The following is a 21,728-nucleotide window of genomic DNA, read 5'->3' as shown; positions in this document are numbered from 1 at the left end:
TTTTCTCACAGATTACAGGAAACATTTTGTGTGTTCCATAAGTTCCATACAACACTAGACATGACTTAAAAAACAGAAATTCCCTACAATGCTAATATTATTTTGTTAATTAACTTGATTATTCGTTAAATCTTTTAAGAGCTGGGCAGAATACAGAAATATATAGTACACGTATTGAGGTTATAATACATACATAAGTATGTAATGCTAACAACACAAACCGGCCGTTAAAATTGACAGACTGAGTTGCCTACTTTGAAACCAAATTATAAAACAGAAAATCGAGTCAACCAAAAACATATGTATAAAATATAAATCACAAAAAAGAAGGCAGGATAAATAAGTATTCCTTTTTAGGATTTTATAATTCTTTTTAGGATTTATAAACATAAATATCGATATTTCGAAATTTATTCAACAAGCCTAGTACTAATAAAACTAGTGCCTATAGATTATATTTTGAATTAAAAGGAGTATAAACACTCTTTCCATTCATATGGATATTTTCTTGCTTAAATTTAATAAACAAATAAGTAATAGTATATAATAATGGTTAGACCTGGATTATTTTTTTAGAGCGCTGCCAAAGGCCGCCAACGCAGAAAGGAGTATTATGGGGTTATACATATGTATGTACATATATATGTACATATATAGTTAGGAGGTCGAAAAAAGGCATTTTTCAAGAATTTTTTCTAAGCAAACTATTTGGTTTATTGATTTGAAACTTGGCAGGTATATTATGAAAACCTTAAACTATATTCACATATTTTTTATTGCCAAAAATAATTATCGGGAACGTTGATATTGCCAATTTTGCAGAGCTCCGCAAAAAAAGGCCTCTTGCGGTGAGCACGATATCTCTGGACTGGATCATCTAAAATGCAAAAACCAAATAAATTTCATTAATATAATAAATAATCTAGTGATTGATCAAAGGAATTAGCAAAAAAAAATTTTGACAAAATGGCGGACGCTCAAAAGGTTCGATTTTCAACGAAAATTCGGGTCTTTAATTGTTTATAAAAATAAGAAATTTTCATCGGATGGGGAAATCCTTTGATTAATTACTAAAAAATATAGTTAAGAATCTTGTGTAAAAATTTCAGACCGATCGGCTCAGCCGTTTCTGAGAAATCTAGCTCAACGACTTTGAAAACACCGTTTCGAGAAAAACCAGCTTAATGTTTTGAAAGCACTTTACATGTAGTCGGCGCGCCTTCACTAATGTGTCTAAAACTTCGAAAATATTCGTCGGATCGACTTGAAATTTTGTGTGTGTGTACTCAGATATATATACATATATTACGAAAACGCAAAAAAACAATCGATTTTTTTAAAATCCTAACTGTATATAACCCCTTATGCGAAAGTACTTCAGCCAGCCGTTGTGAAATATCATATGTTATATCGAAAATTAAAAAAAAATATGAGTTTTAGCAACATTATTTCTACATATTCCTCCCCTGGAGAAGCTCTCTCTCACATACCCCACTTCTACCGAAATTCGTTTTCAGTTCCCGACCGCCAAAGTAATCGGAATCGTACCACAATTTGATATGACAAAGGCAACCTTATATAGAAAAGTAATTACATTAAAAAACTTAAATTATAAATATACTCGAAGTGTACTTTTTTACACGAACAATCACTCTCTAAAGAATTCTTGCCGCAAAAATATTTTCATCTAAATACAGTGAATCAAAAAAGCTTAGGCACACCGTAAACTTAAATGTTCATCCAAAAATTACAGGTTATCCCTTTGAATTTACGAAAGCAATAATAATCATATGTTTAAATTTCAACATTTATTTCATATTTTACATACATATATTAATAATTATATGTAATAACTAAAAGTTATTTCATATTTTACATATTTTTAAAGATAATGAAATTATAATAAAAATATTGAAGATTATAAAAAAAAGTTCAGGCACACATATGGAAAATATTGTTTTGAATTCGATTTTTTTAATTCTAATATTTTGCTAAACCTTCTTTGAGCTGAATAACTGCATCTAAAAGTCGGCGCATGCTTCCAACTAGATTAGATGTATGCTCAGGAGTTATATTTGCCCATTCTGTACGTACAACGTATGATCTCTTTAAGTGAATGCTTCGATGTTATATGGTGAGTCTGCATTTTTTTTCAAGTAGATGCCAAATATGCCCTATAGGGTTTGTGCCTGGGGATTGCTTACAATGGAAGATAAACCATTCCTGCACAAGATATGACGCATCTTTCGGGTCATTCGGGTCTTGTTGTAACAAGAATGACTGCCCACTTAAGCCCAACTTTTCAACGCTTGAAGCTAAATGTTCCTTTAAGATTTCCCACACCAGATTCTGCAATGCACCCCCAAACCATTACGTTACCGCCGCCATTACAGTCTTAATTATATTATTTTCCTGGAGCTCTTTGTTTCGTTTTCGCCAACTTTTTTTTCGCACCATCGGAAACAGACATATTAAATTTTGATTCGACATTATTACCTTATTCCAAAAAGATTCCGGTTGATTAACATTAAGTTTGGTGAACTCCAGCCACCATTTTTATTCGTATCCCATAAGCCAATGTTTGGCTTACGTCACGGAACTCGCTCATGATAACCAGCCTTGTGTTAAGTGTTCCATACAGTTTGGGTGTAAAAGTTTTTTCAAAGTTTTGTTGCATATATTGACACAGCTTTACTGCTGAAATCTTCGGATTCTGATTCACTGCAGCTATTAGAAATTTAAAACTTTAAAATAATTATGAGCAATAAGCCGAAAAGAGCAAACAAATTATAAAAAAATTTATATTTCCTAAAAACTTAACTTATTCACAATTTATGCAGAACCTTATTCATCAGCGTTTAGCCGTTTCTTACATGCATTTCGCGTTTCTTATGAAATAACGGAATATTTCTTTGGTTATTATGATATACATACATTTATGTATGTATGTAAGCTAATAATACGAACTGCGTCGAAAAGTTGGTTAAAAAATTTGTCATTTCAATTTTGAATACACTTTTCAACAAAGGCAACGCCTGTGCCAAATATCGAACAAAAGTCACCGTCACATGATCATTGCAATTTTTAAGAGGTAAACATCAATTGAATGTAGTATGCTATTCCAAAATCAATTATTTTATTATTTGACTTACATATTTACAAAATTAATTATATATTCTTTGAAGTATTATAAATATTTCTTATGAAATAAAAATAATTTGGACAGTCTAACTTCTTCAATAACTGATTTTATACATATAATCTGGGAACTTTGAAAATATCTATCATATTAAAGTACCGTTATTTTCAATAATAATGAGCCAATAAAGGTAAGAAAAGACCGTTAGGGAGATTGAAATTACAATGAACACTTATAAACAGCAAAGGACCATTCGGGAAATTTGCGATTTAAGACCGCCTGCGCTATCAGAACGGGAGGTAGAAAAGGTTATAAAAAAAGAGACAAAAACTACATCACCAAAGATAGCAGCAATGCTGGAGGAAGACATATGATATTCACACTCGTAATATTCGTAGAGCGCTAAATAGTTAGGGTACAACTTTCGTACTGGGTACAACTGCCTTAAAATGAATAATCTCACGATGCTTAAAATCGCATAGATCATAGCAATGCGTTAATCAGGGCTCCAAATAAGACAAGCTATTTGCAAGCATTAGTTGGTTCCAATTGGTAAAGTGAAAGGGACACCACTTCCAATTTCGTCAGGTTCCAGGCCGTTCTAAAACTTCTGACATGCTGTGGGTCCGGCACCCGGCCGGAATGTGACTCCACACTGAACTGAATTTTTTTAAATATACCCAAATTTAGGTTTAGCTTACTGCTTCCCGTGGTCCCCGGTCCGTGGTAAGTCTACGGTCAGACCTTATAGCTTATGCTTATATTAGTTGAGCACCTATCAAACTCAAAGACTAATGACATTTGTCACTTTAACTTCAAATGTCTTTTCATTAGAAGGAATCTCCTTCAAAGTCTATAATATCAGTTCAAGCTGAGTATTATAGCGCTATTTTTGACAAGATGCTGATACTTTGGCTATAATCGCGTAAGCGGTGTCTACGCCAGTAAAGAAGAAGATGCTGATACTTCGAGGTAATACAAACAACAGACATAGTGCGTATTGAATCATAGGCGACTATTACCACAGGCATGCGTTACCGCGGGCAAATTCTACCTCCTGCCCGCTAGGAGAAGTTTTGGATACAATACCGGAGTTTGTAGAAAAAAAACAGTGATTGGTAAAATGCCAAAGTCAATTAGAAGCGTATTGTTAACCCTTGCTCAAAGTTCCACTTGTTTTTCACAAACTCCTTGAAGCGGATTTTTCATTAGCAGAATCGTTTTCATGAAACAAGAACACGTAATCATCACTTGGTACGACGATTTGCAATATTTTTTTTTATGGATACTTTCGACAACTGGCCTTCCGGAACGTGATACTGAAACCGAAACCGAAACCTTTATTTAAGAAAAACTGTAAAATGTGGCGAACTCTTCTCGTTCTAACGCCATATAGCGAAAACCGATCGCGTTTATAAAACCCGAGATACAGTTTACAAAAGCTGTCTGCTGATGATAATTGACTTCTTTTTACTAGACCTATTATGCACCTACACGAATGCATATTTAGGTTTTAGTGGCAAAATTTTGCCATCAAAAAAATCGACTGATTGTTTTATATTTTCAAATCAGCAAATTGTTATTGTATTGTTGTCTAGCAAACTTGGTAAGGCAAGTTCGTAAATTTCGATCTTGCTAAACTCGTATGATAACATGCAATTTAAGTAGTGGTTAAAAACGAGTACTTTCCGCATTCATTAAAAAGTACTCGACATGGATCATAGAGTATTCCCAAATCATATACAATTTGTGGTCCAATTGAAATCGCAATGTCATAAGGCAACACTATATATTCAACTCTACAAACCATTAGAGCAGTCCTTGATGTACTTCTGTAACTACTAAAAAATAATAATCCATGAATAGCTCATCTAAGTAATCAATGTAAAATATTTAAGTTGCTTATATAGAAATACAGTTGTAAAGTAGTTTATAGCAAATTAATTCGGCTCATAGTTTAATATTGGGGTACAAACAAACCCCTCTCCGAATATTTGCACTGAAATGTGCGTATACCTCATACATGTGCATATACTAGATACATATGTACATACTTATGTACATAAAAATCACATAAAAATATAATATCGATTCGTAAGTATAGTTTTGCCGAATCGTTAGATTGACAGCAGTGTCTACGACGTGATAGACTTATAAAATTCATATTTCTAGTCTATTGTGATTCGCATTGGATATGACTATAGTATAGATTTCAACCTACAAGCGGGACAGCATGAGTTGTCCTCTGCGAATGCCATACCTTACTACATACATATGGATATGTATATGTATGTAGATGAATACATATTTCATACAGTTTGTTTTCATTTGAAATTTCAAATTATACCTTGAGCACTGAAATTTCATTGCAGTCTGTATAATGGAACAATCATATTTACATATACCTGTACATAAGTAGGTATGTAAGTACATGTGTACTTGTTGATTACTAACTACTTGAATTATTTTAAGGAAAACATGAATAATTGGAATGTACATATAATCATAGGCAACGGGCTTCTTTCATTTAATAATCAAGGAACTGAGAATGAGAGTTTGTTCATGTAACTTTCTAAACTTGAAATAAGACACCATCCACAAGTTAATATACCTTGAACAGGGTATATTAAGTTTGTCACGAAGTTTGTAACACCCATAAGGAAGCGTCGGAGACCCTATAAAGTATATACATATGTACATATATAAATGATCAGTATGTCGAGCTGAGTCGATTTAGCCATGTCCGTCTGGCCGTCTGTATATATACGAACTAGTCCCTCAGTTTTTAAGATATCGTTTTGAAAATTTGCAAACTTCATTTTATCTTCAAGAAGCTGCTCATTTGTCGGAACTGCCGATATCGGACCACTATAACATATAGCTGCCATACAAACTGAACGAACGGAATCAAGTTCTTGTATGGAAAACTTTCACATTTGACAATGTATCTTCACGAAATTTGGTATGGAATATTTTCTAAGACAATAATGTAATCTCCGAAGAAATTGTTCAGATCGGCTTACTATAGTATATAGCTACCGCACAAACTGAACGATCGGAATCAAGGGTTTGTATGGAAAACTTTTGCATTTGATGTGGTATCTTCACAAAATTTAAAGGGTTAGTGCCTAAGGTAATAATATAATCTCCAAGAAATTGTTCAGACTATAACGTATAGCTTCCATACAAACTGAACACATATGTAGTTACTAAAAGAAGTGCTCCTTTGAAGGGTATATTAGCTTTGATGCAGCCTTGTTTTTTTCTTGTTTTTTTTTCAACTGACCAAATATATTCCTGCAATATGTTGCACAGAGTATACTATCGGATCGTAATGATACGGATAACCGAACCGAGCAAGTAATGTTTGAGCAAAAGTAGGGTATCTTGATGACACTTTGTGCACGTTCACTTAACAGTATGCGAACGTCGCTAAAACCGTACTCTTGCCAGGTTCATTAAACCGTCCGTTAATTGAAAAACTTTAGAGACCAAAAATAAGACAACATTTTGGATATAACTAAGCCATGATCCTTGTAAATTTCGAAAGTACTTTCATACATATGTATATAATGTTGGGTTATATACGAACTAAATCGGGAAATTCGCTTTTGGTGTTACACGTTCACAATTCTTTCTTTTTTTCATTCCTTATTTTTATCTATCTTATTTTAAATTAGCAGTTATTAACGAAATCAAGGGAATATTATTTCAAGCTCAAAGGATATTTTCATTTGTGAGTTTCGGTCACTACAGTCCATTATGATAAGGTTTTGGTCAGAAATGTCCTATTAAACGTCACGAGATCGAGTGGAATATAGTAGATATCAGTATTGTTAAATAATTCTAGAGAACGAAGGGTTAGAGAGAGACATACTCACATGTATACGCCCATATATTACCTACATGGCTTTCGTTATTCCAGTAGGTCTTATGCCAAATTTGTCGGTCAATAACTGCCAATTAGTTCAGGAGTTTCCATCCATATTATGAGTTTGGCTTTGCATCTGACTTTATACCGTTTATGCTATGTAGTATTTCTATATCAGAGCAGACTACTGTAGTAAAAAAGACCGATTCAACACAAGTTATTTCAGGGAAAATTTTTTGATTGTGACGGGTACTATAGTTTCGGTGCAGCCGAGGTTAACGTTTCATCTTAATACCTCTTTGATCACAGGTAAAAAATTTGGCTTACGATTTTCTTGGTCTAAAACAAGAGCACTATTGGCATTCCTCGTACTTGAACATGTTACCTATAGACCATGGGTCACGGTAAATAGTAAGACGTTTTTAATAACTTTAAAATTCTTAATTTATTCTTCAACATCTATCTCGACCCCCTCAAAGTAATTCTTTGTGTGAAAACAATGAGTTGTCGGCTCATAATTGCGAACTCTTTTTAAGTTTATGTAGCTTTGCGCGAACCACACATAACACTCAAATAGTATTCCTTATTGATAGTTTGGCCGGTCGGAAGCAATTCGAAGAAAACTGTAAACATAACCTCGATTTTTGACCTGTTTTTACGTATTTTGCCTCGGTATTCGGCCGATTGATCATCTGTTTCCGGGTTAAATGCATAGATCCCAAACGTTTCATGACATCCTAGTATTAACTTAAAACTTAGTGATTTTGAAACACCTGTTCATCATCAGGTAATGGTGATAACCATCCTGGACGTGGTTCGTCGTCTGCGCGCTCTAGACCCTCTTTGTTTAATTTGTACCAATGAAAAACACTTGCTCCCGACAAACAATTATAACCAAAGGCCTTTTCTAACATTCTGAACGTTTCAGCATTAGAAATTCCGGTTCTTGCTAGATCTTCCTAGGTTCCGTATTGACCTCGTAGATTTCTCAGCACTAAAATCGGATTACAAAACTTTAATTTCTAAAAGTTTTAATGTACATTTTTCTTGAACTAGTAGAAATACAATAACCAAATTCCCTAATCCCTAGGAACAGACACTGTAAAAATGGATGAAATCGGTTGATAACCCTGCCCACTCCTCATATAACGGTATAAATACGCCAGAGACATTAAATCTACACTCGAAATAAAACGAGAGAGCTTTATAAGAGTCGAGGTCAAAATCAAACGATGAGTGTGCCACCGCCCATAATAAGGTGGAACCCCATATCTTTCGACCGATATCGACCAAGTTTGGTGTATGATATTATCTTGATAATCTTATGTTCCAGTACGAAAAAAATCTTACTACAACCACGCCTTCTCCACATAAAATACAATTTTACTATTTGAGTGTATGTGTAAACTCCATCTGATTCTTTCACTTTCTACTATGCAAATCAAGCAACAATGAGGATATCGGGATAAATTAAGCACATTTAGTGCGCTTAAGGGTCGTCTCAGTGTAAAATGTTCGAAAAATCAATTTTTGTTTCTTGAATTTTCGGATAGTATACACTATAATAATCATTCTCTCAAATTTTGAAATCGAAATTCAAATTATTACGGTGGCTACAGGGTTTCCTGTAGAAAGGGAACACAGTGAGGAACGTAGCGACTCCAATCTTTTAAAGCGTTTTTCTCAGGATGCTGTTTTTAAAAACGGTTTCCACTCTCAAAGGAAGCGTTTTGAAGACATCTAGTTCCAATTTGGAGAGAACATTTTTAACGTTATTCTCTTTCGCGCTACGAAGCCTTTTGTTTTTTGAAATCTTCCAAATTTTTCCTACGAAAAACTGTCGAAAAAACGGCCAAATTCGATACTTTTTGTTCAAACCGCCGAAATTTTGTCAAATTCCAAAAAAAATAGAAAAGTTTCCATAGCGCAATAAAGATTTTGATACAGATTAATATAATAATTGAAACTTTTGTTTTAGATCAAAATTGACATATTCAATGTCAAAGTGCAAGTGTATAAGCAATTGTATATATAAGGTTTAGTATCACATTGCAGTATTTAAAAGCAAATATCGGTACTCATAATCTTCATAATAATGAAATTCGTTATAAACTCCTAACGACACGCTGTATTTATTACTGGATTTGGCAACAGTAGTGTTGCAATCTGGCAACTCTCAACTACTTATATCGTAAAGCTTGACATATTTGTAGCTATACATACTCAGAACATTTTGACATACGACCGCTATGTGTGTTTTTACAGTAACTTAAAATATTCATCTCGGCTGAAAGGTGGGACAAAAACGCGGATATTTTCGCGCCATTGTTCTTCACAACTTTCGAACTGAATTAACTCAGCAACAGTGAGCGATGAACATAATTCTATTTTTGGCGATAAAGCTTCAGCAAGGACCAATGTTCGTCGCTGGTATGGTGAATTCAATCGAGGTCGTAGACCCCTTCAAGATGAATTTCGTGAAGGTTGTCCAAAATCAGTTGATGTTCAGGAAACTATTAATGCCGTCATGTGAACTACCGGGAGATTCAAATAGCTATAGGCATTAGTAGGACCAGCACACATTCAATATTGCATGAACATTTGACTTCGCGACAGGTGATGAAAACTGGATTAACGTGTATGAACCCAAAAGTAAACAGCAATGTACTGGACTGTATGGGTGTTTCAAGATGAGTCCCAACAAAAGTTATTCGCGCACGAAACACTTCCACGCTAATTTTTTTTTTTGCTTTTTTTTTTGAAAAACTATACATTCCGCAACCATACCACTAAAACAACGCAGAACATTAAATGCTGAGTGGTACACAACCATTTTTTTGTCAGTTGTCTTTTAAGAAATTAGAAAAACCTACCACAGAAGACGGATCACTATTCACTGCACCAATGTGGCCTCTCCCACATCAACTGAATCAACTGCACATCGCTTTGATAAGTCATTCGCCGTATAGAATGAAATCCGAATAATTTATTTTGATTCCCGTACGTACGAAATGCACTAAAATGTCAACGTTTTTTGACAACTGAAGAGGTGTTCAGAACGAATGCTTTGGAGATACCTCAATCAGGCAAAAATTCTTCTAAAATTGGCTCAAACGCATGACAAAGTGTCTAAATCTTAATGAAGAATATTAACATTCGTTTTGTGCTCTAACACCGAAATATAAAAGGCAGTTTTCGTTTTGCCGCGCGCACCATTATACATACATATGTACATATGTAGATAATCTATGAAAAATTAACTTTTAGAATTAAAGTATAATAAGCCTTTTAAAAACTCAAAATAATTTGGTTGTTATTTATCTTGCAAAGCACGTTCGAAATTCAAACTAATAAAATATTTGCATCGTCTGCTTATTTTCCAAGTTACTGTTTTGTAAAATATTCACATAGGTTTTCGAATGTAAATGAAGCAATGCTTTGGTCTTCAATCTATGAAACCACAATTTAGAATTATAAAATCGATTATTCGATAAAATGAGCAAACGAAATGTATGAACACATTTAGAGCACATTCTGAGCATATGAATGTATGTATGTATGTAGGTGTGTATGTACAGGGTAACTTGGTGTTCTCTCCAATATTCTCCGGAGCTTTTTGTCTACTTTCGTTGTCTCCTTATAACTAAGGTAAGAATTTTGAACTTCCGTTTGGCTTTACACCTTATACTCGCATCAATAAATAATATTATTATTTAAATAAATGAACTTTAATGCCAAAAATCGGTCCACGCATTACCCCAGACCCTATAATATATGTATGTACATTAGAGTGATTCAAAAAAAAAAATTTTTTTTTCGTTTCGTACTTGGAAAAATAGGTTCTTAGACACCTCTAAGAAAGCCTCTCCAAACATGAGTTTTTAATTGTAACGGGAAGGTCCTCCTACATACAGTTTTCTATTTTTTCTTATTATCAGATAGAACAATTTATATCTCGCTTCCAACTACTTGAAAAAATATCTTGTTCCTCAGATTTTGTAGGAAATTGAATGCTCTACAAAAAAGGGCTATGGATTTTTTCGTAAACCCAAACGTTTAAAAGATATTAACAGTTAAAGTTTGATTATTTTTGGGAAAATTTTTTATTTCTTATGAATTTTCTAACTCAATGAAAAAAAATTATTATGAATAGGTTTTTGGTGAGGCTTTCTTAGATGTGTCTAGGAACCTATTTTCCAGAGTACCAAACGAAAAAAAAAATTTTTTTTTTTTGAATCACTCATATACTATATATGTACATACATATGTATGTATGTAAACATATGTATAAATAAACGTTCTACTTTGCAATCGAACAGTTTGACGGTTTGGTAAAAGAAATGCACCTGTAAATGGTATTATAACTTTTTTTCTGTTTTCCATATAACCTTTAGTTGGATATAATGATTTATTACTACAATATAATCATAAAATTACTATTTTCTTGCATAACGGCGTTTTTATTCCTATAAATCTTTTGTACATATTATACAATATTTCAAACATATGTTTCTATGATCCTAATTGTGTTCAAGTGCATACCTATGTATTTATCCACTTAAGAGGGTGTGGGGGTATTATAACAACGGTGCGTACCGGCTTTACCCACAGCAAGTGAGTCTGGCAAGTATGACGAACTCAATTGATTCTCAGAAGTCAAATATTAATCATCAACGAACTATGAGCAGGGGGTAGGTCCCCCAAAAACAAAGCGACTCATTTTTTTACACAAACGTAGTGTCTGCAGAACGAGTTAAACAACACTTGCTTGATTTTCGCAAAATTTAACCGCCGCTTTCAGCCACTACACAACAATACTTTATGAATAGGAGGGCAAAACACTGAAGATCAGACAATAATCATAATAAAGTATACGTACTATATATACGTATACATTTCACTCTCAGTTGCGGGAGTAAAATTTATCAAAAACAATAAAATCCAGAGAGTAGAGCTCAAACAGCTGAAGCCGATACCGACACGATCATTAACAACACGAAGTCATCAAAGAAACAACAACCGAAAGCTCCACCTTTGTATTCTCCACTCTTATCCAATACGAAGTAGCTTTTCAACCAGCTGTCCATCGATCTGTGGGTGACTTCTGCTGCCGCGTTGTGTACGTCGTAATGTCAGTTCAAATTTGCTCGCAAAGTTGGGCGGTTGTGTTTTAAGGCGCGGGCAATTTTTCGATTTTTAATGAAATTTGTGTTACATTTCATAACTTAAACGACAAAGTTGTGTCTTTAAATGTGATTCTTACGTGATTCATATACCACTGTAAAATTGCCTTAAATAATTGAACCTAAAATTAGTGCTGCTTTATTGCATACGACATTTAGTTCGATCAATCAGTTTAAACCGGTGCATTACACACGAATATTCATCGAATCGCGTCTATTTTTGTGCAAAGTGAATTCAATATAGGTATCGCATTAAATTCAGTTGCATGGCAGAAAAAGCAGCCACTTCAAATCCAGTTACCAGAAATTGCCATTGTGTAAGGAATATTATCGTACTTATCTTTATCGTCATGTAACTCATACTGTCAACATGAACATATACGTATGTATATACAAACATACAGACCTGTTGCGCGTAATCTTATATCATTACCTACACATTTGTACAAATCTACGAATATGCTATATAAACTCGCTAAGCATTCTTTCAACAATAATTTCTTCAAATACTATATTTGAACATATTTTTCCTTAAAGTTTTATATTTGATTTAGTTTTGGTCGCGTATGAATCGAGCTAGGGCACAATTAGCGAAAAATGCAACAGCCTATGACAATGTAATATAAGTATGTATGTATGTTATATCGCGGTAAACATATGTACATAAGTTAAAAAATTATACATACATACATACATACATACATACATATGTGTAAAATTGCACGATCGAAAGATTGTGTCCTACACAAGAACCTGGATATGCGAATTAATATTTTGAAATTCGTCCACATTTTACAGATTTATTCACATATTTTATATGTAAACTGTATAAGCGATCGCCCTTGAAATTGGCCGAAAAGAAAAACCATAGATAACGAATTCCCTGGCCCTGTATTCATAATCTTATCTCTAAGTTGTCCATTACGATTATTGTAGCTGTGTTTTCAACAAATATACCGAATAGGTTATTAAAAATAAACAGTAATGTCGTAATGTTTTCGTAATACATACATACATATGTATAATAAAAATGTATTTATCTAAGTTTGTATTTTTGTGCATACATATCATATTTACGCATAAAAAATATAAATAAAAAGTGAGTCAACCCAACCTTTAAGCACTCTCGAAAAACACGGGCTTAAAAAGTTCATTAAGCATTCCAATATGTCGCCATAAAGTGTGAGAATTAACTTATACATATTTGTATTTGGCTTTATGTTTACTAGATACAATTTGTGTAGCAAAATTGTCCATCGTTCACACAAAACTAACTCGTCTTAAACTTTGTCCCGATATCCATGTTAATAAGAGACATTGCAAATTGAAACCCGATAGTAAAATTGAAAATGTCAACTAGTATTTTTAAGCCCTGTCAATTTATAAATAATTTGATTCATACTAGTTACAAAACTAACTTACATAGTTCAGTAAAAATTCATATAACAAGTCACTAACAGAAGGAGCTACGGCTGAATATTACCTATAAAATCGTCTCTCCATGTTGAACATTTTCTGTTTATTTTTTTTTTTTATTTTATTTTTTTATTTTATTTTATTTTTTTATTTATTTTTATTTTATTTTTATTTATTTTTTTATTTAATTTTTTTTTATTTAATTTTTTTTTATTTTTTTATTTTTTTTTTATTTTTTATTTTTTATTTTATTTTTTATTTTTATTTTTTTTATTTTATTTTTTATTTTATTTTATTTTTTTATTTTTTAAATTTTATTTATTTTTTTTTTTTTTTTATTTAATTTTTTTTATTTATTTTTTTTTTTTTTTGACACAATTAAATTAATATCTCATTTTTATGGTTAATCTGAGTTTTTTGCTCATGATTATTTGTTGCAGAGCGTCTTTACATTTTTAGTTCAATGCATTTCTTCACACTTAAACATACATACATATGTTCAAATGTATATAAGTTATATACACATATGTATGTAAATTGTATTAAACACAATGCACACAGGACAACGTCAAATGACCTTAATCGATCACAAAGATCGCATAAGAATGTGCATATGTATGTACAGTGTAGTATGTACCGATTTGCATTTATTAAAAATACATAAACTGACTTCTTAACAAAGGATTGCGGAAAGCATTTCCTAATGAAATCATATTATTGTTGTTGTAATATTGATATATATTATGTGTATGATCTCGTATAAATTAAAACGTGTACATACATATATGTACATATGTATGTATGTATATTAAATTTGTGTACACAGAGAAGACAGCTCATTTATCTGTACGTATGTATGTATGTATGTATGTATATGGTAGACATGTGTATTTATTTCACTTCTTTGCAAATTCTTGGGACTTTACTAAGTCAAGTTCTTAACGTGGATACTAATGAGTCATATACTACACATACATACATACATACGTGTATTTATATGAAAGTATGTTCGCATATGAATGCATAATTCCATACTCACGCTTTTATTGGAAGAATTTTAAAAATGTTGACTAATAACAGTACGCAAAGATAAAAGTTTCTGTTTAAAATGATATGTGTATATTCAGTGAAATTCCTCATAACCGGATAGCCAACGTCGCAGTGTTTTTGTCCGGCTAAGGGAGCTGTCCACATACATACATACATATGGGGGCGTGATAAAAACGAGTGTTTAAAATGTATTCTTAGAGTCAGAAGCTGCAACTCAGAACAATACTTACATATGTATGTACATATGTATATTGAACTTATGTATACATGCTAGTCAATGTCAGCCAGGAGTAAATGCATGACAATTATTGCATTAGTTCCGTAGAGCCACCGCGAACCAGACGCCATCAGTGCAAGTCAATTTGTTTGCTGTGATCATTTTTGCTATTTGTTCTTAAAGACAACTGTCGTAAAACACCAAAAATTAATAAAAATTTAAAAAATCGAGAAGTATAAATTGCAGACAATTTGCAATACCTACATTTTATGAAATCTTGTCCGTTTATAAGAGATAATTTGAACAAAATAGTGTCCGTGTCCGGTCATTGAAACGTACTCATGTTCGGTTATAGGAATTGTTTTTGTATGAAAATAATAATGAAAACGTTGTCTTCATGAAATTTGACCAGTTTTGGGAACTGTCCGGTTATGACGACCGTCCGTTTTGAGGAATTTCATTTTATACACTAGCCACAATAGATAGATTTTATTTGTTAAACCTTACTAAGGATATGTTATTAAAAGCCTCCAACTAAACGATACAAAAAATGCATTATTTTTTCAAACTGCGAAACATATTTTATACGGACTAGAAGCATCAAGAAATATTTGTATGAATTGAAGTTTCGCTGTCACACATGGTATGTACTAAGGAAAGGTACATATGTATGTAATTTGATGATCAAATTCATGTAGTAATAAATCTCAAAAGCCTAACATTATTAAGGGAGTACTCTCATGTGAACGCATACATTTTACCACTTTTTAGGAAAATTTTTTTTTGTGCGACAACAAAATTCAAACATTTTAATTTTTTAATGTATTTTTATTAGTATTTTGAAATGTACAAAAAATTTTTTTTTTTCGTTTTTTACATTTTTAATATTTTTTTTTTTTTTAAATCGAAGTAGTACCCAACAAAAAAAAAGCAGTTCACTGGTCATGGTGATAGCGGCTTTTCATGTTGCCTGAAATAAAAAAATCTAATGGATTATTATTCAGTAGTTCTGCGGCTATCGTCCCTACCAAATATAATCAATTTCATTTAAAAAAAATGTCGAACTACAAAAAAAAGTCACGAAAATCTTGTTTTTTTTCGTTAAAAATCGTTTTAAAAAAATATGAAAATATTTTCGAAAATAAACAATTCTGGTAGGGACGATAACTATAAATGGGTAGAAGAACATATCGTCACCTGAAATGCAAAATAACGTAACAACATTTTCGGAAATTTACAATGGCATGAATGAAACACGAAATAAAATGGAACATGAGTGAAAAAAATTTTAATATTGGTTAAAACTGGTTTATATCTGAGTGCAGAACCTGAAAATGTTGAACATATGTAATATTATGTATGTATGTATGTAATTTGAAGTAGTGAAGCGTAATCAATATGACACTCAGTTACCAATCTTTTGATGTTACGTTTTTTTGCATTTCAGGTGACGATATTTAAATTTTAAAGCAAGCGGTTGAATACTTTTTTTTGGACCATGACAGTCTCAGAAAAATGCGTTTAGAAACGTAGCAGCTGCAGACTTGTCATGGCGCCTGGTAGACAGTCGCTTACGACACATCGGCGACTACGTATATGAGCTGTAACTTATCAAATACTATGAATTTCGGTCTGAATTTTTCACATTATGTTTTCAATAGGTTTTACTGCCGAAATATAGAAAAAAATCGTTTTTTCGAAGTGATTACATGAGAATACCCCCTTAAGTCATTTTAAAAATTCTTTCTAAGGAACACCGTAATGGTGAGAAACTAGCTAATGTCGAATAAAAAAATGTGTTCGTGGATTGGTATTGAATTAATAACTGATTTCTGTTCAACAATTTTTGCTCAATTTTATGTTATTAATTCAAAAAGCGTATTATGAGCATATCTTTGCTATTCATGGTAGTAAAAATAAATAATTTGATTTCGATTTGATTGTATCTCCAGTTGAAATATGAATAAGACATGTTAGTAAGCTTACGTATATATACATATATATATGTATATGTAATTATATATTTATATATTCACCGCATACATAGTACTTATAGGTATGTATGTACATACATTTCCAAACCATTTTTTTTTTCAAAGTTGCGCAAAATGGCGCGTGTTTCACCCTCAATAGATATTGTATTTATAACAAGTTTACTTAGATTGCTAGACCTATGAAGCGCATAAAACTAAAATTAAAAGCATACTCCAACTGTTTCGCTTAGATCATTCGTGCACTTAGAGAAATGTATAAGCGTGTGTATAAAAATAACTTCACGACCAAATCAAATTGGATATATTACGCGTTGTATGTATGTACGTGCATATGGTGTATGGTATAATTTATATGCAACTGAATGCATACATATGTATGTATACTTTCATATACGGTTATATATAAATACATATATATGTACATCTATAAATGTATGCATATGCATGCTTGAATATTCACAGCAACAGACTCATCCGGCTAGCCACGGTTGGCCTTAAACTTCATAGTTGACCTTCAACTTAACTCAACTGTTACGATAATAATTGCTCCTAAATAATGCAACAAATGTATACGTTTACCCTGCAGTGAAAGTTGTCGCTAAAATAGGAATCTCCATAAAAGTTTCCGACACATTCAAAAATTAGATTTTTTAGTTTAAAAAGTTCTTTACATGTTTGTATATTTTAACGCAGCCTTTTCGATGTGTTCAATTTCATCTACTTGCAGGTATACATACAAGTATATAAATGTTGAGAGTTAAAAATACACATATGTACATATGTACATTAAAAACTGAAAAATGTCTTTTTTTATAAAGCTTACCTAGACCTGCCAAAAGGCACAGAGCTCGACAGTATTGAAAGGTAAAAAATCAGTGGCGAATATAGTTTTTTTTACTAAGTGAACTAGTTGTATTTTAGCTTAAAAGCAGTGAAAAGAACATTAGTATATATATTGAGGGTAAAGATTTATTATAAATATATGCATGTTGTTGTTTTATCCCAAAAACTGTTTGTGTTTGTGTCATGCTTCGATAACTTAGTTTATTATTTGACCAACAATGAACTGTCGGCACCAATTTCCCGAATAATGAGCAAATAATTAGATGCGTATGTATGTATGTATATGCATACATAGTAATTTTATAATAATAATAACTTACGAGTAAATCTTTTCTTAAACTGTTCAATTTAGACTATTGTATGATGTTGCATATGTAATTTTAGTCGCATTTGTAATAAAGAAATGCATTTTGTAGGTTCGCTATTGCTAGGGCACAATCGATATGTACATATGTATATACCCGTAATAAATATATACATATGTATGTATGTATATAGAAAAATATTTTTAACACATATGAAATTATAGCCGGTCAATTTCCGGTCTTACCCAATAACACGTCAAATATTGGTCGGTCTCCATATTCAATTTTCAGAAAATATGGCTCAATGGCACCTTCTGCATGCAAACCACTACAAATTGTAAATTTCTCTGGATACAAGGGAGCCTAAAGTGTCGTCAGTATTGTTGTCTTTTGTTTATTTACGTGCGCTTTAAGTTGGAAATATCTTGAATTTGCTGCCTATAAAGCGATGTTTTAAAATAACTACGGCATAATATTTGCAAAACACATAGTATTGCACATTCGAGTAAATGCTAATTACATCTGTTCACCTTGTCAACTATCCCTGCCGGAAATTCTATACCTCTAAAAATACACCCTATATGTAAATATTTGATATGCCTGATACGTGCAAGCGCGAATGACACAAAAATAACTACACCTTATGACTGGCGCACACCAAAAAATAAAGACTTGACAGTGAGATATTTAGCAATGCTACTTTGTTGTGAATATATATTTATACTTTTATACCTGCAAAAACAGTTCATAAAGAACATACAGATATTTTTGTGTGTGAATCAGAATGCCGACATGACCTTTTAGTGCGCCATAAAGGCTGAATGAATATTTATCATTGTTAGATTTAACCGTAATGATAGCATGAAAATATCACAAAATACAGAAAAATGTACATGTACTTATGTATGTATAAGTATGTGGAGAATATATTTGTGAAACTAATTTCATAAAGGATAATTGTCAGTGAAGTAAGCTTTCCTTATAAAGAAACAGAGCATATAAACAATGATATAAAGCGTCCAACTTAGTTCGAAAAAATGAAAAAAAAAAATACCGTAAGGTTTTTTGTTGGTATCTTAAATTGAACAAGCTAATTTCTATATACATAACAGATCAATTAAAAAGTCCCCAGCCTACAATAGTGAAAAACATTTTTTTGTCAAAATTCGCTTATTTCATCTATATATCATTTCCTTCAAGGGTTATAGCGACCCCAAACAGAAACAGAAAGTAATAGCTTGGAGCCAGATCTGAAGAATACAGTGGATGGAAAAGCAATTCGAAACCTAATTTATATGTTTGTGGCACGATGGCTTTGGTGAAGTGGCGCTTTCTTTTTCTTGAAATACGGCCGTTGGTTTGATTTTAATTTTTCTTCTAAAACACAAAGTAAAATCGAATTAAGAAAGTTTTTAAGGAAACCCAAGTGACTTTACTGCATAGATAGCGAAAAAGTTCTTTGTAAACATTGTTCATTCATATAATATGTATTGATGAATCTGATTTAACTTGTTGCACAGTTTTTGAAGGAACGCAAAAACACCATCACATTTTTGAAGCGCACTACTCGTAGTCAAAACATCATTCAATCAGAATATTAAAAAAGCACAATTTCTCCATAAGAATTTACAAAATTCGTTATTTAGTAATCGTTTTGGATTCATTTACAGTTTTAAGTATAGATCTCATGGAGTTTTATAAGTCTCAAATTAAAATTTGTATTGAATATATTACGTATTTCATTATTTAAAACAATAAGATACGTTTGACATATGTACATATGTACGTATTATTACTTATATTAATACTTAAACATTTTTTCTTTAGATTCATCGAGTTTTTTAACCGAAATCTTATCTAATCAACGAGGAGCTATTCACAATTACTACAATTACATAAACTATCCGGTTGCAAACAGCGTATATAATTGAATGATGTTGCACTATAACTCAATGAGACGAAGTACAGCGAATTGTCCGACTGCTAAACGAAGTCAGTCAAACACAGATAGCGTTAGATTATCATCAATCAAAGGATTGGCCTACATAATGCAAACCTGCCAACAGTGTTCAGTATTCATAGTTTTAGTCACCTTAGTAGCCCTAATTGGTATTGTTTCTCCCAACCCAGTGCAGACGACCACGCAAGCTGAGGTATGTATTTTTTATATTTTTATCAATAGTAAAAAATAAGAACGGGCTTTTTTTCAATGAAGAATCAAAAATTCTAGTACTTACAAAATTCTAATTAGTCAATGTTCGTATATACCAGTACTTAAGCAGAATAAATATCGGTTATAATTAAGAATTCTGTTAAATATCCCGAGTAAATCTTTTTATTAAAATACTCGAAGACCCGTTCACGCTTCACTGTGGCGGATACATAGATAATACTACGGATACTACTACCATCTTTATGACTTCTATTAGTTGGATTATAACTATTAGTTAATGAGATATAGCATTTTTGTGAAGCAATTTGTGTTAGTTTACAAAAAAAATGGATCATAAAGCATTTCGTGTGTTAATAAAGCATTGCTTTTTGGGGGAAAATACTGTTGAATTTGGGCTCAGGGAAATCCACCGATGAAAAGATATTTGCTAAGCTTAAAGAGGCGAAAGCTCTGTGCAAAGTGGGTGCCTCGCAAGTTCATAATCCAACAAAAACAACGAATAACTGATTCTGAGAAGTGCTTGAGGGCGCTTTAATCCTAATAAAAGCGAATTTTTGCGTCGGTGTGTGACAATAGAAACATAGCTCCATCATATCCCACTGAAGTCCAATCGACAGTCATTCTAGTAGACTGCACAAGATGAACCGATTCTCAGGTGTGGAAAGACGAAAAAGTCTGGAAAGGTTACGACATCAGTCTTTTGGGATGAACGTGGTATAATACATACTCAACGACTGATTACTGAGCCAGTTATGATCTACTTCAGTGCGTATTTGGTTGCAGTTCTTTTCTACTATTCCAAATACTTAGCAAATGTATTATTTTTGAGGAAGAATCTGATGCCTACAAACATGAATTTTGATTTATTTTTTTTTCTTTTTGAAGAAATCAAATATTCAAGGAATCATTTCAATCAAACTAGATTTTGAACAAATGCTTTTAATTTGATATATAATTTTTGTATTTATGAGTTGGATTAAATTTTGACATAAAGAGATAAAAGGTTCTTACCCTGGTTCTAAGCTACCTCCCCACCAATTTTCAGCCAAATCGGTTCAGCCGTTCATGAGTTATAAATGGTGTAACTAACCAACTTTCTTTTATATACTATATATAGATTTTCAATTATGTATTTAAAAACATAAGAATATACATATGTACCTCTTATATGTAAATTATATCTGAATTTGAAGTATGTAAAATGTGAGTAAAATAATAGCATTTTTCATGTATACCCGCCATTAAAGACACAACAAAAAAGATAAATCGGTAGGAAAGTTCTCGGAAATGCTCATTCATTACAAGAACGTACATTTGTACTTATGTATTTTTCTAATCAATGCAATTGGCATGAAAAAATTCCATGAATAAAAAACTTACAAACGTGCATATTCTTAATCAGGCATGTGATTTAATTATTATTTACAATATAAATGATTTAGAAAGGAATATAGAATTTTTCTTGTTATTAAGTTCTAACAATCAAGTTAGTAAAAAAGATATTATCGCCACAGCTCTCATAAATATCTATACATAT

General features: G+C 32.1%; 2 protein-coding genes across 13 annotated transcripts in view; both read left to right on the top strand.

Moving 5' to 3' along the window:
• LOC120771970 (putative sodium-coupled neutral amino acid transporter 11) overlaps window positions 1–21,728 on the top strand; it is a 550,765-nt gene that overhangs the window by 278,776 nt on the left and 250,261 nt on the right. The gene's annotated exons all lie outside the window — the stretch shown is intronic.
• LOC120771967 (matrix metalloproteinase-14) overlaps window positions 1–21,728 on the top strand; it is a 53,274-nt gene that overhangs the window by 9,700 nt on the left and 21,846 nt on the right. For 6 of the 10 annotated variants that reach the window (XR_005705018.1, XR_005705017.1, XM_040100308.1 and 3 more), the window contains exons 1-2: window positions 12,141–12,510; window positions 19,846–20,171. Coding sequence is in view for 8 of the 10 variants with exons in the window: in XM_040100308.1 (XP_039956242.1) it covers window positions 19,950–20,171 (222 nt within the window). In the remaining 2 variants the exon portion in view is untranslated. Of the gene's footprint in view, window positions 1–12,140; window positions 12,511–19,845; window positions 20,172–21,728 lie in introns of those variants that run through there. The other 4 variants (XM_040100306.1, XM_040100304.1, XM_040100305.1 and 1 more) reach the window with 1 other exon arrangement.

The sequence above is a fragment of the Bactrocera tryoni genome, chromosome 3 (assembly GCF_016617805.1).
Source record: "Bactrocera tryoni isolate S06 chromosome 3, CSIRO_BtryS06_freeze2, whole genome shotgun sequence".
NCBI lineage: Eukaryota > Metazoa > Arthropoda > Insecta > Diptera > Tephritidae > Bactrocera > Bactrocera tryoni.
Note: the sequence above shows the minus strand (reverse complement) of the source record. Positions and strands in the feature narration are given on the sequence as shown.